The following is a 17,372-nucleotide window of genomic DNA, read 5'->3' on the forward strand; positions in this document are numbered from 1 at the left end:
AATGCAGTCGTACAACAGTAGAGCAAAGGCAAACTTAGAGTAAAGGAATTGTGCAGATCCATACGAATGCCAAAGACAGGAGAAGCAACTTTGAAATAACATTGTATGGAGGGAGGTAACTGACCTAACGGGTTTTTGTTTTTTATTCGAGCAAAACGAAAAAAGGGTGACAGTTATACATTCAACCAGCAAGAGAGCCTTGGAAAAAGAAATTGGATGAAGATTCAACGACAATTGCAACCATGAATAGGAATGTAAAGACATTGCCATCCGAAGTCCGTGTAGCAGGAGGAACAAGTACAGGACCAAGCAAAAAGAAAGTGAAGCAACTGACACAATTCGCTGTGACAAATAATCCCACAATGCAGAATGTTGCATTTGAAGGATTGAATGAAGCAGAATGCAGGAAGTGGTGTCAAGAGACACTTGATAACCATCCAGTGAAGGTCAGCATTTGAAAGGCACAAGGTTGAATGGGTAATACAAATTCCTATGTTCTGTATCAAAGATTATGAAAGGTTTTTACGCCTAATGATAGAAACATATGATAGGTTCTTTCAAACTAGTATGTTTGCTTACCTTGATTGCAACTTGGTGATATTATTCAAATTGGCAGACTTCACACAGGTATTCGGGATACCTAGTCATGCACAAGGGGGAAGGAAAATAGATAGCAAACCAAAAAAGTTGAGTCAGGAGGTAAAGACACAATTGATATAGCTAGTATGTGGGGATCTGAACCAGGTGGAGCAAGAAGCTCTTACAGACACGTCGAGGGGTAGAGGATTGAAGAAATCCAACATACAAGAAGGTCATTAGCATTGTATTATGGACGTTGTGGAGAGTCACCTCATAGGCTCTAGCTACGCCTCAGACATTTCATTCCCATAGGTGGTGATGATGAACAGGATTCTACATGGAAGAGTGTACGACTAGGCTACATTGTTGGCAGAATGGATGTATGAATTTATGACATTACAACACAAGACATTGTACATGCCGCATTATACCATCGGGCTATTCTTGGAGGCAACAACACAGATGATCCCCAATGATACACTAGTGGCCAAACCAGGACCACTCGCGCCAGGCGAACCCCCAATCATGTAGTGGAGACATCTTGATACATTTGGCACCAGGACTACGATCGAACAAAAATGACCGAGACCAGATGACAAAAATACTGATAGTGGTCGTGAGGGGACTTCTTCTAACGAAAGTGGGACTGACAAGGAGGAATAGGACGAGGAGGTAGAATTAATTACAACTTCACCATTGAGATTCCCATGGCCTGCACTTTTAGCGATGATACACTTGGCTCCTGTAGGTATACATGGCATCCCGGGGTTGGTCAATTTAGGCAACTAGTAGTGATGACTCCAGCTTCAATTGCGATTTAGCCTGCAGCGAAGACACGAGCTATTCTCGAGGAATTAGCAGAGGCACATCCGCCACCAACAGAGATAGTCATTCTGGAGGTAACAATGGAGCCTACTCGCGAGGTTTTACTAGAGGCTGGGGCTGAGGTACTTGTACCTAATGCAAAGATGAACATTAAGGAAGAAGTAATGGAGATACTGACAGGCAAAGGGTGTGAGGGTGTCGGGTGTTCATTTAAATGTAGTGGGTTCAGATGCAGTGGTTATGGTGGATATGACATTGTTAGCATTGCCTAAGCCAGATAGAGAGAGCAGAACCCAAAAATTGAGCACGCACTTGAGTACAAGGTTCCACCGTACCCCAGTGCCTCGAGTGACATACCTGCACACACCTACACGAAAAGTAGTTCCAAAGGAAGACCTTTTATAGGCACAGGTGGAGGAGCCGACACAAAATAATGGACTACCACATAGTGTTGTTGAGCGGATGGCGGAAGCAGTAGAGAGGGCTATGTAAGTGTGCAACAATAGCCTCCAGTAGCGCCAAAAATGGTGACAACAGAGGCATTCTTCGCTGATATAGCGGCTCTAGCGACTCAGGCTCGCCAAGTAGTGGCCTCTATAGAGATACAAGCATTGGAGTCAGTAGTAAAGGAGTTGGAGAGTGGTATCCTTCATGAAATTAGAATACTCGATGGCCTTTACAGTTTGTTTTGAGGAACGGGGATGGCCAAGTGTGAAGACTGCAGATATGCACCAAGATTGGGCCACTACGAGAGGTTCGGGTATGGAGAGTCGAGTAGAGGTTTTGACTCGAGATAGTCTAGATATACAAGGATGCATATTACACCCTTCGAAGGTGTGATAGCTCGTGTAATTTCGTACACAAAAATTCATATTTTTGTAATAATTATTATTTATGAAGAAGTAATAGAATAATAAAATAAGACATATTTTGTGATAATTGTTTGAATAAGAAAACACAAATAATATTATAATTCATATTACAAAAGGAAAATAAATAATTAATTTTGATGAATAAATAAAATAAAATACAAACTTAAAATATTGATAAATATAAACAAGCGAATTAGTATTTCTAAATGCAAATCGATTCCAAGGGACACGACTTGCGATTTAGAGTAGTTATATTTATCACATTGAAAGTGGGAAGATGAAGAAAGGGGGGAGAGACACAAGAATCAAGAGAAGACACCAGCAGACATAGACGTAAGAGTTCGAACCGGAATTAAGCAAGAACAACAGTGTTGAAGGATATTTTAGCAGCACCGAAGACCCTACACATTACGTAGAGACAGAAGGAAACTTAGAGTATTGCCCGCAGGAGGAAGCCCGCACTCGTCCGTGGGGAGTTTCTCAATCACGACATACATACTAGTCCGAGCAAGGGAGTCAGTACCAAAATTATATATAGAAGAAGTTACCATATTGGCAACAAATAACATCACCAGGACCTAGGAGTGTCTGCTCACACCCAATGGTGGTCGTTGTACAAGAAGAAAGGCAGATAAGATAATATGTCACCAAAAACCTTAACGTTGCAACCGACCCAGACAACTAAAACAGAGGTATATCATATTAAGGAAACATCTGAATGTTTGGTTTCTTTAGAGAGAAACTCAGGATTAAACATTTGATTAAGATGTCAGGGATTTGAACAAGAATTTTGAATATCTGGTTTCTTTAGAGAGAAATCCAGAATAAAATATTCAACTAAAATGATTGAAAACCTTTGAATAGAAGTCTAGTTTCTTTAGAGAGAAACTACAAACAAGAGACAATATATATTGTAAGGATAAAACGTATGCATATGTCAGAAGGCCTTGGTAAAGGAGGGATCTTTACTAAGTGATTAACCAAAGATCCCAAGATGCCTTAGTTAGATTTTCCTTTATGACGATTACTTAATCGGGAAACAATTCCCATTGGAGGGTTGAGTGATTCGAAGGGAGTCTCTTCCAAAGGATTAGTGATGGGTTATACGGGCTAGTCTACATATTATAACTTTCATGTTCACTATGAATTTCATAAATTCTTTATTTTTCTTATTTATACTAACGATCTGATGCAAGGTTCTACTTCTTAAATACAGATGTAGACAAGAGTTCATTACAGTGGTATCAGAGCATAATCCTGCCACCTTGTGGATAAAAGCTTATGCAAACTTACGAGAGAAGAACAAAGACAACAATGAACAAACTCCTTTATGACAATTACTTAATCGGGAAACAATTCCCATTAGAGGGTTGAGTGATTCAAAGGGAGTCTCTTCCAAAGGATTAGTGATGGGTTATACGGGCTAGTCTACATATTATAACTTTCATGTTCAATATGAATTTCATACATTCTTTATTTTTCTTATTTATACTAACGATCTGATGCAAGGTTCTACTTCTTAAATACTGATCCAGACAAGAGTTCATTACAATGGTATCAGAGCATAATCCTGCCACCTTGTGGATAAAAGCTTATGCAAACTTACGAGAGAAGAACAAAGACAACAATGAACGATTTAGCAAACGAAGTAAGGCCATATATGGAGCAAACCAACCAAACCAATCAAACTCTATTAAACCAAATGGAGAAATCAAACCAAGCTCTCCTAAAAGCTTTACAGAACAAGGGAAATTCAATTAATAATTTAAGAAATCAACCAAACGTGGGGAGAGAAACTAGTTCAATCCATTCAAAAAATAATAATATAACTTCAAGTTCAAGTCTGCCCCAACCAACATTTCTACCTAGAAGAACAAACCCAAGAGAAGAGGAAGGGGTAGAGCAGCCCTTAACCAGTACAGAAGATATTGCAAGAATATATGCAGCCCTGGAACCTCACATTCGAGAAGTAGTCTCGTTTAGGGAATTTTGTGTAGATAAAAGAAGAGAAATACCTAGAGGATACATAAATGAAGAACTTAAACACAAAGTAAGGTCACAATTCCAACCATTAATGGATCAGGGGAAATGTCAGCTCATCAGTGGTTAGAAAAACTTAATACATTCTTCATCCTAAATCCTATGATAGAGGAAGAAGCACTCCAATTTTCCATAATCCTTTTGGGAGGAGCAGTACATGATTGGTGGACACAAGGACGTATCTCACTAGGTCATAAAGATGTGAAAACTTACAAAGAGTTCTCCCAAAAACTCATAAACCGATTTGATGAGAAAGATACCGAATGGTACTTCCAAGAGTTGACACATCTTAAGCAAATAGGAGCCCTACAAGAGTATATAAAGAAATTTCAAGAAATTTTAGTCATGGTCCTTGATCTATCCCAAAAGAGGCTCACTCGGATGTTTCTAGAAGGTCTAAAAGAATCTACAAAGACTTTGGTAAAACCCAGTGAACCACAAAATTTGAAAGAAGCCATAAGGAAAACCAAAATGGTTGAATCTAATAATGAGAGGTTCCAGAATTTTCCCTCCAAAACTTTCCCCCGAAGTGAAGGAATCAGCAAGGAAAACCAAGATAAACCATTTTGCTAATGCCACGAGCCTTGGAGCTTTGGATACAAATGCCCTCAACAAGAAGAACTAATTCAAAAAATATTGCACTTTAAATGTAGGGAACCTTGGGGACGGGGACACCGATGTAAAAGAGGACAACTAAATCAAATTGAAGAAACAAATAACATAATCAAAATAGAGGAATTAGAACAAGGAACCTTGGCAGTCATATCTCAAGATGAGAATAGACCTTTCCAAATCAAAGGTGTGCTTAAGAGACAAAAGGTGATTGCGCTAGTGGATACAGGGGCTTCTCACGATTTTATCAGTAAACACTTGGTTAAAAAAAGAAGGTTAAAAACTCAAGACTTTGAAATTTTTAGAGTCAAGTTGGCTAATGACACATTAGATCATTGCAAAAAGATGGTTACACAAGTGGAAATCACCACAAATGGATATGTAATTAAAAGGAACCTTTATGTAGCAAACATACAAAATGATATCATCCTAGGAATGCCCTGGATCAACTCCTAGCTAGGACGTTTCATCATGGATGGGCCAAATCTGGAAATATGCTTCAAACATGAGGGGAAAGACATAACACTAAGAGGCATGACCAATGGATCAACAAGGGTAGTATCTTGTAATAAAATGGAGAAAATCTTAAAACATGATCAAGGAGAAATGATATCTCAATGTATGATCTTGGACAATAACCCCACTAAAGAAAAAAAAATTCCATCTAGAAATTCAACCTATTCTTGAAAAATATAAAAAAGGTTTTTGGGGATATACCCCCTGGACTTCCCCCTAAGAGAGGTTTTGAATGCACCATTGAATTAGAAGGAGCAAAACCAGTAATCATTACACCTTATAGGCATCCCCACAAATATAAAGAAGAAATAGAAAAAACTATCAAGGAACTTCTGGAAATGGAGCATATACAACCAAGTAGCAGCCCTTTTGCATCATCTGTTGTATTAGTAAAAAAGAAAGACGGAACTCTGAGGATGTGCATCGATTATCAGGCATTGAATAAGAAGACCATCAAAAATAGATACCCTAGAATTGATGAGCTAATGGATGTATTTCATGGAGTGCATTATTTCTCCAAGATCGATTTAAGATCTGGATACCATCAAATCAAAATGAAAGAAGAAGATGTACCTAAAACAACATTCAGATGCCACTACGAACATTTTGAGTTCCTTGTACTTCCCTTTGGACTCACAAATACACCAGCAACTTTCCAATCTTGCATGAACCATACCTTTAGACAGCAGCTATGCTAATTCCTTCTCATATTTTTGATGACATTCTCAATTATACTAAGACATGGGAGGAACATCTAGAACACATCAAGGAAGTCCTTAGTATTTTAGAAAGAGAATTCCTTTATGCCAAAATTTCAAAATGTGAATTTGGATTGAAGGAAATAATTTACCTTGGACATAAAATCAGTGAGGAAGGAGTAAGTGTGGACGAAGAGAAAATTAAAACTATCAAGGAATGGCCAAAGCCGAAGACTCTTACTCAACTCAGAGGATTTGTGGGACTATGCAGTTACTATCGTAGGTTTGTTAAAGGATTCTCAAAAATTGCAGCCCCTCTTACTGACTTAACCAAGAAAGGAGCCTTCACTTGGAATGACAAAGCACAACAAGCCTTCAAACAACTCAAAGTCATTATGAGTACATGCCCAGTATTGGCCATACCCAATTTCTCCATACCATTTGAACTGTAGTGTGATGCCTCAGGAGATGGAATAGGGGCAGTACTAAAGCAAAGGAAGCACCTTACAACTTTTGAAAGCCGCAAACTCACCGGAGTTGAAAGACATTATTCGATTTATGATAAAGAGATGTTGGCAATAATGCATGCCTTGGCAAAGTTCCGATAGTATTTGGTTTGTGGAAAAGTCATAGTCAAAACAGATCATAATAGCCTATGCTTTTTCTTAAATCAAAGAGATCTAAATGATATACACCAGAAATGGGTGAGCAAAATTCAAGCCTACAATTTTGACATAGAGTATGTTAAAGGAGTGAATAATGGAGCAACAGACGCCTTATCCAGAAGATCCCACATCAACCATATTTCTTGCATTTCAGGTTGGAAAGGATATAATAGTAGATTATGCAAAGGATCAAATTGCAATAGAAGTTATGGAAGAGAAGATATCCAACGGAGATTTTAAGGTCTCTAATGACCTCATCTTCTACAAAGGAAGGATCTATTTGACTCCAAAATCTAAAGTAAAAAAGCTAATTATGAAAGAATATCGTGACAATCCATTGGCAGGACATCCTAGATACTACAAAACTTATAAACAGATAAGGGAAAAATACTCTTGGAAAGGATTAAAAGGAGACATACAAAAATATGTACAAGAATGTAGAATCTATCAACAAAACAAAGCAGAGCAATCACACTTTGCAAGGCTGTTGCAACCACTACCTATTCCAAATAAAAAATGGGAAAGTATATCTATGGATTTCATAACAGGGTTACCAAAGATTCACAAAAGAGATAGTATCTACATAGTGGTAGACAAACTCACAAAATTTGCACACTTCTTCCCCGTCTCTGCGAAATATAAAGCACCTCAAATCGTAGAAGTATTCTTTAAGGAAATTTTTTGTCTCCAGGGATTAACCCAGAACATTGTAAGTGATAGAGACAGCAAGTTCCTCAGTAAATTTTGCCAAGAATTATTTAGACTAGCTAGGACTTCACTCACTCCTATCACCAGCTATCACCACCAAACTGATGGTCAAATTGAGATCGTAAACAAGTGGATAGAGGAGTATCTAAGAAATTATGTCACAGAACAGCAAACGGCCTAGATCAAGTGGCTACATTTGGGCGAGTATTGCTATAATACAACATATCATATGTCCACAAGGATGTGTCCCTTCAAAGCATTGTATGGATATGAAGCAGCAACATTTGGAAGCCTAACCATTACTAAAAGTAGAGTACCTAGTGCACAAGAATCCATTAAAAGAAATATCGATATCCTTAAGGAACTGAAGGATAATTTACATATTGCCCAAAATCAACAAAAACTATATATAGATAAGAAAGAGTCTGGGCTCATTCCAGGGAGGGGATCTAGTGTACCTATGACTACAACCCTATAAACAATCGTCTATTAAGAAGAATGGAACTGAGAAGCTCAAACCTCGATTCTATGGACCATACAAAGTAATTAAAAGAGTTGGGGAAGTAGCGAAATATTGGAGTTACCTAGCTACAGTCAAATTTACAATGTGTTCCATGTATCCAAACTCAAGAAGGTTTTGGGCCAACAGATAATACCCTATGTAGAACTTCCCGCTCTAGATGACTAAGGACAACTCTGGTTGGAGCTGGAAATAATTCTAGATATCAGAGAAAAGGCGCTGAGAAATAGAACCGTGAAAGAATTCTTAATTAAATGGAAAGGATTGTCCATTGAAGATGCCACTTGGGAAAAAGAAGAAACACTCAAGTTGCTTGAGGACAAGCAAAATTTAGATGGAGGGTCTGTGATAGCCCGTGTAATTTCCTACATAAAAATTCATATTTTTGTAATAATTATCATTTATAAAGAAGTAATAGAATAATAAAATAAGACATATTTTGTGATAATTGTTTGAATAAGAAAACACATAATATTATAATTCATATTACAAAAGGAAAATAAATAATTAAATTTTGATTAACAAATAAAATAAAATACGGACTTAAAACATTGATAAATATAAACAAGTGAATTAGTATTTCTAAATACAAATCGATTCCAAGGGACATGACTTGCGATTTAGAGCAGTCATATATTTATCACACGTCGAAAGTGGGAAGATGAAGAAGGGGGGAGGGACACGGGAATCAAGAGAAGACACCAGCAGACACAGATGTAAGAGTTTGAACCAGAATTATGCAAGAACAATAGTGTTGAAGGATATTTTCGCAGCACCAAAGATCCTACACATTATGCAGAGACAGAAGGAAACTCAGAGTATTGCCCGTAGGAGGAAGCCCACACTCGTCCGTGGGGAGTTTCTCAATCACGACATACATACTAGTCCTAGGGAGTCGGCGCAAAATTACATATAGAAGAAGTTACCATATCGCCAACAAATAACATTCACCAAGACCTAGGAGTATCTGCTCACACCGAACGATGGTCGTCGTACAGGAAGAAAGGAAGATAAGATAATATATCACCAAAAATCTTAACATTGCAACCATCTCGAACAACTAAAACAGAGGTATATCATATTAAGGAAACATCTGAATGTTTGGTTTCTTTAGAAACTTAGGATTAAACATTCGATTAAGATGTTGGGGATTTGAAGAAGAATTTTGAATATCTGGTTTTTTTAGAGAGATCCAGAACAAAATATTCAACTAAAATGATTGAAAACCTTTGAATAGAAGTCTAGTTTCTTTAGAGAGAAACTACAAACAAGAGACAATATATATTGTAAGGATCAAATGTATGCATATGTCAAAGGGCCTTGGTAAAGGACGGATCTTTACCAAGTGATTAACTAGAGATCTAAAGAGGCCTTAGTTAGATACTCCTTTATGACGATTACTTAATCGGGAAACAATTCCCATTGGAGGGTTGAGTGATTCGAAGGGAGTCTCTTCCAAAGGACTAGTAATGGGTTATACAGGGTAATCTACATATTATTACTTTCATGTTCAATATGAATTTCATACATTCTTTATTTTTCTTATTTATACTAACGATCTGATGCAGGGTTCTACTTCTTGAATACAGATCCAGACAAGGGTTCATTACAAGAGGAGCTAGGCAAATCAGGTAGCAACAAAGAGGACTCGGGAGGAGTCAACTACCAGGCTAGCCGCGGAGAGGGTAGCCTAGGAATCCGAGAGGGCAGCCTTGTTAGACAGACAGAGTCAGCTACACAAGGTGGTAGCAAAAAAAGAATAGTTAGCAATGGAGGAGCGGGTGGCAGATGAGAAAGAGAGAGATGGGAGAGATTGTTGGGATGATGCAATCAGCTTTGGAGCTTCAGATGGAGGCTAAGGCATAATTGAAAGTTTAGAAGGAGCAAGTGTACAAGCTACAAACAAAGCTGAACGAGCTCAAGCCACGGACGACCACTACACTAGGGACACATCCCTCTTCTTAGTATCTAAACATGGATGTAATTAATTGTCTTAGTGAAATTTGAGTTTTGTTGTCTTTATTTTGTTGTCCAGAGACAGACTTTACTTTTTGGGGGGGATGATGTTGTCGGTAAATTTTATATTGTAGCCGATGGGTAGAATTGTATTTGAAAGGATGTGTGATGGTTGAGTCACCCCTTCGGGAAAGTATATGTACACCATCTAGAAAGGACTTTGGAACATCATAATAATCATATTGTAAGCATTGGAGTGCATATTGCGTATATGAATAAAGTATCTGTTATGTGTGTTATATCTTACTGTACTACATGCGATAAGTATCCTTTTACCTTGTAGGGTAAACAACAAGCCACTTTGGAAATAGTGCATGTTGTACAGTTATGGCCTCTACGTAACATTGTAAAATTATTTTGGAAGCTATGTAGCAAATCATTGTATGCTACAAGAGACAAGGGGCCGACATTGGCTCCCCGTAGAAAAGGATGTGTAGGTAGACCATTGTAATTATTCAATATTGTGATCACCCATTGCTTGAAAGGATTCATTGTCTAAAACTAAGTATGTGTTGAGAGGCTTAGGAATCATCTATGAATAACCTTATTCACATTAAGGTGCTTTATAGTTTATTGAGTTCTTATTAGCTAGGATCATATCCACCAAAGTGGAAGAGCTTGAATTCAGAGGAAACAAGGCTAACCCTAAGCTGCAACATAGAACATTATAGAGATGCTTGCCCCATAATGTATACCAAAAATTGTTGGTGTTTTAATTTATCTCTTTTGAGACAACATAACATAGACCAATAAATGAGGACAATCCTCTTTTTCAATTTGTAGGAAACTGAATATTGCTTCTAAACCTAAAGCTATGAATAAAATTTACATTTATGCAAACTGCACAAGATCATCAAGGGAGTTTCACATGGTTACAAGACATTATTACCTGACCAAAACAACCCAGCCATAATAACCCAAGGAAAAAATAACCCAGAGTCATAATAGTCCAAGCCAAAACAACCCATGGACATAATATCCCCGTAAGAATATAGAGAAAGGAAAATCAAATTTATAAATTACACATTGCTGCTAAAAAGATATTATTCAAATTTTCAATTAAAGTGTCAAATTATGAGCAATGCTCCTTATATAATCTAACATTTTGTGGTTGTCATAACCATCAAGTAGTCTTTTTAATCTTTGTTTGAGTTGATGATATTTTTCCTACTTGGTTGCCCAGTGTATCCGGCCATATATTTCTCTATTTTATTCTCTTGGTACCCTTGTTCTCTTTTTAGTGTTTTGATTAATTTCCAAACTGCGCTATACCATAATTGAAGCAATTCACTAAATCCTCTATATCATCCCTCAATAGTATTATTAGGTTTTGGAGGATCATCTTGAATAGCTGAATAGCAATTCCACATTGTGATTGGAAACTTGGGTGATTGTCTATTTCCCCTTTTCGTAAGTCTGTCAATGCACGTGTCTTCAAAATAATCAATAATGGGTTGTAGAGTCCCCTATGCTCTATAAAATAAGGAGATTGTAGAAGTGTTTCAAATGCATCAATTAAGTTTATATGAGGCTAAAACGCTAATGCAACAGATTTCTTGATCTCAAATGCAAATACTTCATCAACACTGTAACGTGTTTGTAGACCTTTTTCTCGAATTCTCCTCCACAAGCATTGAGAGAAATGGAAAAGACATCCTTCAATAGTGACATTTGGAAAAAATTCAGAAATAGTTCCCATGAAACCTGATTCAAAATCAATAAGTAAACTGCTTGGGTTTAGATTAGGTTGAAGTTTTAATTTTACAAATACTTGTTTATAAGTAGTTCTTGTTTTTTGGTCATAACAATATAAATGAGTGGAAATATTGCATCATTTTAAAGCTATTTTATGTCATTTCTAGCTTACTAGCTTGATCTAAAATGACCATGGGTTATTTTGTCCTTAGGTTATTATGGCAGGGTTATTGCGTCCAAGGTTATTTTGGTTGGGTATTATGTCCACATACTGTTTCACATATAGGGGATCAGCTGAAAATAAAATTGACCTATTTTTTTGAGTCTTAGACATTGAATGCAAGGCCTAAAAGATTCTTATTTACAAATAAGGCTTTAGATTTTCAATACTTAAACTAAAAGAAACAATCCAAACGAAAATGACACAATTATTGGCTAAATCCAGGGACTAGTAAGTATGCATACATGAGAAAAGGAAGAATAAACTACTTTTGACAGACATCAACAACACATGATCTCATGAATTAAATATAGATGCATACACAGCTACAGTTATGATTAAAAAAAAAGAGTTAATACAAAGCATAATACTATTCTTCACTTTTAATTGAACCTATGAACACAAAACACACTAATCACATGTTAATTTCAAATTCAAAACTCAGGTAATATTTTAGCAACATCAACATAATATCTACCATCATTCAAAATGTTTGTGCCAAAGGCACTTATTTATAGGTTACATTGAATAAAGATTTTAGCTATTTGAGAACAATAATAAAATATCCCAAAAAGAAATGTTTTAAAGCAACTTTTGTTAAAGCTATGAAAAAAGTGGAAAGAAATTTCTCATGGCTCAACTAAAGATTAAGTGTACTATCCATGGATGGACATTCAAGCACAACTCTTGGTAGGGTTATCTATTTCTAAAGCTACTTTATTGTATCTTGGTGGGGGGCAGGTGGGGCGCAGGGGGTGGTTGGAGGTCTCAAAAAATTGTACGATTGGGTAACCTGCTGGTACATGTATTATATATTTTATTTTTAATCAATCACTGCACACGTTGCATATATATATATATATATATATATATATATATATATATATATATATATATATATATATATATATATATATATATATATATATATATATATATATTTCAAAATAGTAAATTTATTATTTGCTCACAAGTCTGAATAATGATGTACTTGGATATGTGAAAATTGCAACTGACAACCAAGTATATGTTTTCACACAAATCGTGACCGAGCGAATTATATGCCATATTGGCCAAGGATGGAAATTTCAACACTCAAACCAGAGTAACGTGAATCGCTATGATTCATGCGATTCAGGCGATTCGATGATCCAACTAAGGCCGAGGGATTCATGGTGAGTCGGTGAATCTGCTAGCTGATTTTTGGGTCAGAAATCACCAAAATCGCGATTCACTAAAAATCACCCAAAATCTCCTAAAATCGGCTCAAGAAATCGGCAAATATTTCATTACAATGATTTCATTACTTGACAGATATTTCCCAAAATCTGGACAATCTCATTGATGAATTTGCATCGAATACTTAGTATAGATGCACAATTGAATCTCGCCCTATATCATGTTTGAATTCATGAGAGCATTGAGTTAAAATGACAAGCATAATTTCCCATCAGATTTATGTAATATTATGAAGGCACTAGATTTAGCTAAAGAAACTATGTCGATTCATGAAGAATATCAGAATGCAATTTCCCTTCAACATAAATCAATCCTGCATTTTCTTATGGTAGCATCGACGCATATTTGCATTTTCATCCACGGGAGCTTCATTTTTCTCAGAAAACCCTGATTTTTAACTTAAAATTGCAACATCAAGTAGCCTAATATTGAGAGCTTGCAAATATGGGAAATCGCAAGGGTAGGATTGGAGGATATTGGAAATTGTGAAATGGTAAGTAATGTTTATATATATATATATATATATATATATATATATATATATAATATTTTATTCTTTATCATTTTATTTCTTTCTTTCTTTAGGAGATTAAAAATGATGAGAAACATTCTTGTTCCTCATTTATACTTTCATATATGTTTTAAAGGGTAAAAGAAATTTGATCTTTATTAAATTTTTTAAAATCAAATATATTTACAAAAGATTAATATTAACTTGGAGATATTTATATAATCTTTCACAATGTTATGAAAATTTATAAATATTGACAACATTTATAATTCTATAATCTATATATCTATGTCATGACTCATTATGATCCTATGATTTTTATTTACTTAAGCTACAATTTACATTTTACATATGTGATGGATTTATCAGTAAAGGGTTCATGAAACAAGTTTTAAATCGTTAAAATCTTTAAATTTCAAGGGTTTTTTCACTTTGCCAATTCATAGTGGCGATTCAGGCGATTCGCGATTCGAGTAAGCCTTGCTGATTCCAATTTTTGATTCTTTGACTCGAACCAATCTTCCCCTGAGGGTTTTGTTTTTGTGAAGTTCGAAAATCTTCTCAACTCCACAACTAGCATTTCAACTAAAATATCAAAATGCAGAAATGGACCCCTTTATCATCTAAAACGTCTGGAAAAAATAATATTTGAAAATCACTTTAAAATTATATATCATATTTATTTTCCCTCCACTAAACTGACTTCTATTATTGTTTTATTCTTGGTCCTAAGCTAGAGTCACTTCAATAAAATATTTATCTTAATAATTAATCAGACAACTTAATTTAATTAAATAAATTATCTCCTTTGTGTTCACTGAGGCTGAAAAAGGGGACATTACATGGCCAATTTGACAATTGCTGGAACTGATAAAAAAGCACCAGTCATTGCATTTTTCTGCCAGCTGAGACTGGTAGAAATATCATACTTGTTTTTCAACTGGTTTTAGAGTCTAGACACTTGTACTCCTATTTCAAGGCAACCTTGACATACTTTAGATCATCCCAGGCATCCCTCTGACATGAATAGTTTCTTTTGCATTATGCACATTGAACAACAATGAACTCTCCATTCCAAGGGCCAAAAACAACCTTAGAGACTGGAAATTGCAATACTTCACCCCATGGTCCAGCAACTTTGATCCAATTTTTGGATTAATTTGGATTTTTTATGTGCAACTTCAACAAACATTATTAAAAGGCAGGACATTCATGTAACAGAGAGTTTGTCTCTTTCAAATATCAACAGATATATGACATTTTAGAAGGTCAGGAGCTTGTCCAATCTAGTTTCTGAGACAGGATGCCCTTTTCTGGATCATCCCTCTTCTTGGAATGGTTTCCAATCTCTTTGCATAGAAGTAACCTTCTTTCTTCTAGTTGTTTGTTCTTTCTTGAGTTACTAATAAGTAGAAGTGTCTTACAATTTTCTAATTACAATATGATTATCAATATTGCAATGAATTTATATAACTACTTTTGCTTTATTTAAAGAGCAGTCAATGACTTATCAACAGTGTTTTGTCTGGAAAAAACTTGACAGGTGAAGTCCCTTCAGAAGTAAATGGAATGAAAAGCCTAGTAGAACTGTAAGTTTATAATTCACTCAAAATTACTAAATAAAACAATAACCTGTATTCAGAAAGAATTGACAATATCCTGGCTTTTCTGTAGTTTTGTTTCCTCATAGTTTTCCATGTTGCTTCTCCTTTCAGGCGGCTGGATAATAATTCCTTAACTGGATATTTTCCTGACCTAAGTGCTCTTGCCAATCTGACAGTAGTGTAAGTTAAAGTGAATTTCATTTTTTTTAAATGGCCTGAAATTCTGTTTTTGACTGTTGTACAGAAATTATATTTAGAATAGAAGTGTTGATAAAAACTTGTTTATATATTGTAGGCATCTTGAAAACAACAAACTGCAAGGTCCATTACCTGCATTTCTTGCCAGTTTACCAAGATTGAAGGAATTGTATGCCAACGAAAATTTAACCTATTATATAATTGACTACATTATTTAACATGGAGATTTTTTTTTAAGGAGATATTGGTAACAAGATAGTACATTAAGTTGTAAAGCTTTGGTCCTGTAACTATGAATGGAACAAATGAATTTAATACTTTCTCCTAGAATGTAATCTTTCTTGAAGTAGAATACTAATATCATATTTTATTAAGCGATTTTTAAATTGCAGGTATGTGCAGAACAATAAGCTGAGAGGGAAAATACCCAAGAACCTGAAAGCAAAGAAAATTATTTTCAGGTATGGGCTCACATTATTATAACACTGATATACTAAATAAGTCAGCTCATATAGCTTGCTTTAATTTGAGGAGTGCATAGTAAGCATGTTTGTGAACCTGATGTCATATTCTATGGGGTATTTAATATTTTCACTAATGTAATGTTCCGTTGTCCAATTTATCTTCGAGAACTGGGTTGCCCGTGTGTGAGCCTGGTGAACGCCAGAATCAAACTGCAGATAATGCATGCACTAGGTCCCAATAGCCGTACAAAGTAGCTTCAATAGGCCATATGGTGGGCAATGGGTGATGTACGGACCAGCTGATGGATAGGGATCTGACTGTATGGTGGTGTTGGAGTTTGTACGGTGCCTATGTATAGGTCGTACGGTAATGGCTTGAAGGCTATATGATCAGCGTGGGATGGTCGTATGGTAAGGTATTGGGGCTGTGCGGTGATTGTGGAGTGGCCGTATGGGAATTGATTGGAGGTTGTATGGTGATTGCTTGATAGCCATGGGGCGGGAATGATTAACCACTATCTATGCCAAAAATAGTCTAAATGCAATCTTGCCAATACACAGAACAATGATAGATATAAATGTAGTCCAAACACAAATATATTCCAGAAATAATGTTACTTGTAAACAACAATGATGCTCCGATTTGCCAGATCTGAACCAGGAAGCTTGAACGGAATAGGGTGAGGGTTGAGTTCCACCGAAACTGAAAAACCAAGTTGTAAAGATCTTTCACTTCCGAAATGGTGAACAATCCAAAACTCCAACAGGAATTCCAATACAAAGAAATAATCCAAATCGCATACCTACTACTACCTACATGTTGTGCTTAAATACCCTTCGAAGAAACTTCCTGACAGTTTACAAAGATAGCCGACAGCCATACCTACGGAAACAATTAAATAAAAATGGATCTGAGATATACTAAATCAATTGGCCCATTAACAAATTTTGATTAAATATTTATTTTATGACGGGTCCAATAGAAAATAGCGAGAGAGGAATTACACAAAAAAAACGAGGAATCTAGCACAATGCCCATTTATGACTGAAATATGTGAATGAGATTAGGAGATTCATAGTTCAAAAGCATACAAAAACAGTAAAAGTAGTGCTAGTGAAAAACACAAATAACAGCACAAACTGAAAAACCACTAAGAAAGGAAAGGAGAAACATAATAGGAATAGGAGAGATAGGGATTACCTTTTCTAATCCATCTTGATCAGTGAGAGTCAAAAGAATATAGCACACCCTTGCAGTTCAGTTCTGTAGGATGTACCTAATAAGTTTATTAAGAGGACACACAGACTACTGGGGATGGTGTGCTGAAAAAGGGATGATTCCATTCTGTGAAAGTGAAGTTAGCTTATACTGTAACAAAAAGTAATGTGA

At 35.9% G+C, this 17,372-nt stretch overlaps 1 protein-coding gene and 1 long non-coding RNA gene across 5 annotated transcripts in view; one reads left to right on the top strand and one right to left on the bottom strand.

The window, feature by feature from the left end:
• The window catches only part of LOC149562071 (Leucine-rich repeat protein kinase family protein), a 127,940-nt gene that overhangs the window by 72,845 nt on the left and 37,723 nt on the right, over positions 1-17,372 (top strand). For both annotated transcript variants that reach the window (XM_089825603.1, XM_089825606.1), the window contains 4 exons: positions 15,234-15,305; positions 15,432-15,500; positions 15,616-15,687; positions 15,911-15,979. In XM_089825603.1, coding sequence (XP_089681729.1) covers positions 15,234-15,305; positions 15,432-15,500; positions 15,616-15,687; positions 15,911-15,979 — 282 coding nt within the window. The remainder of the gene's footprint in view (positions 1-15,233; positions 15,306-15,431; positions 15,501-15,615; positions 15,688-15,910; positions 15,980-17,372) is intronic.
• Positions 1-17,372, bottom strand: part of LOC149562072 (uncharacterized) — a 126,918-nt gene that overhangs the window by 72,283 nt on the left and 37,263 nt on the right. Inside the window, exons 2-3 of one of the 3 annotated variants that reach the window (XR_016363890.1) lie at positions 16,800-16,865; positions 16,601-16,685 (exon numbers count right to left, since the gene is read on the bottom strand). The exons of 1 other annotated variant lie outside the window; for it this stretch is intronic. This is a non-coding gene — a long non-coding RNA (uncharacterized LOC149562072). Of the gene's footprint in view, positions 1-16,600; positions 16,686-16,785; positions 16,866-17,372 lie in introns of all 3 variants that reach the window. One more of the 3 variants, XR_016363892.1, reaches the window with a different exon arrangement.

Source organism: Cupressus sempervirens, chromosome 4 (genome assembly GCF_028749045.1).
Source record: "Cupressus sempervirens isolate cs-2001-9-10 chromosome 4, ASM2874904v1, whole genome shotgun sequence".
NCBI classification, from domain to species: domain Eukaryota; kingdom Viridiplantae; phylum Streptophyta; class Pinopsida; order Cupressales; family Cupressaceae; genus Cupressus; species Cupressus sempervirens.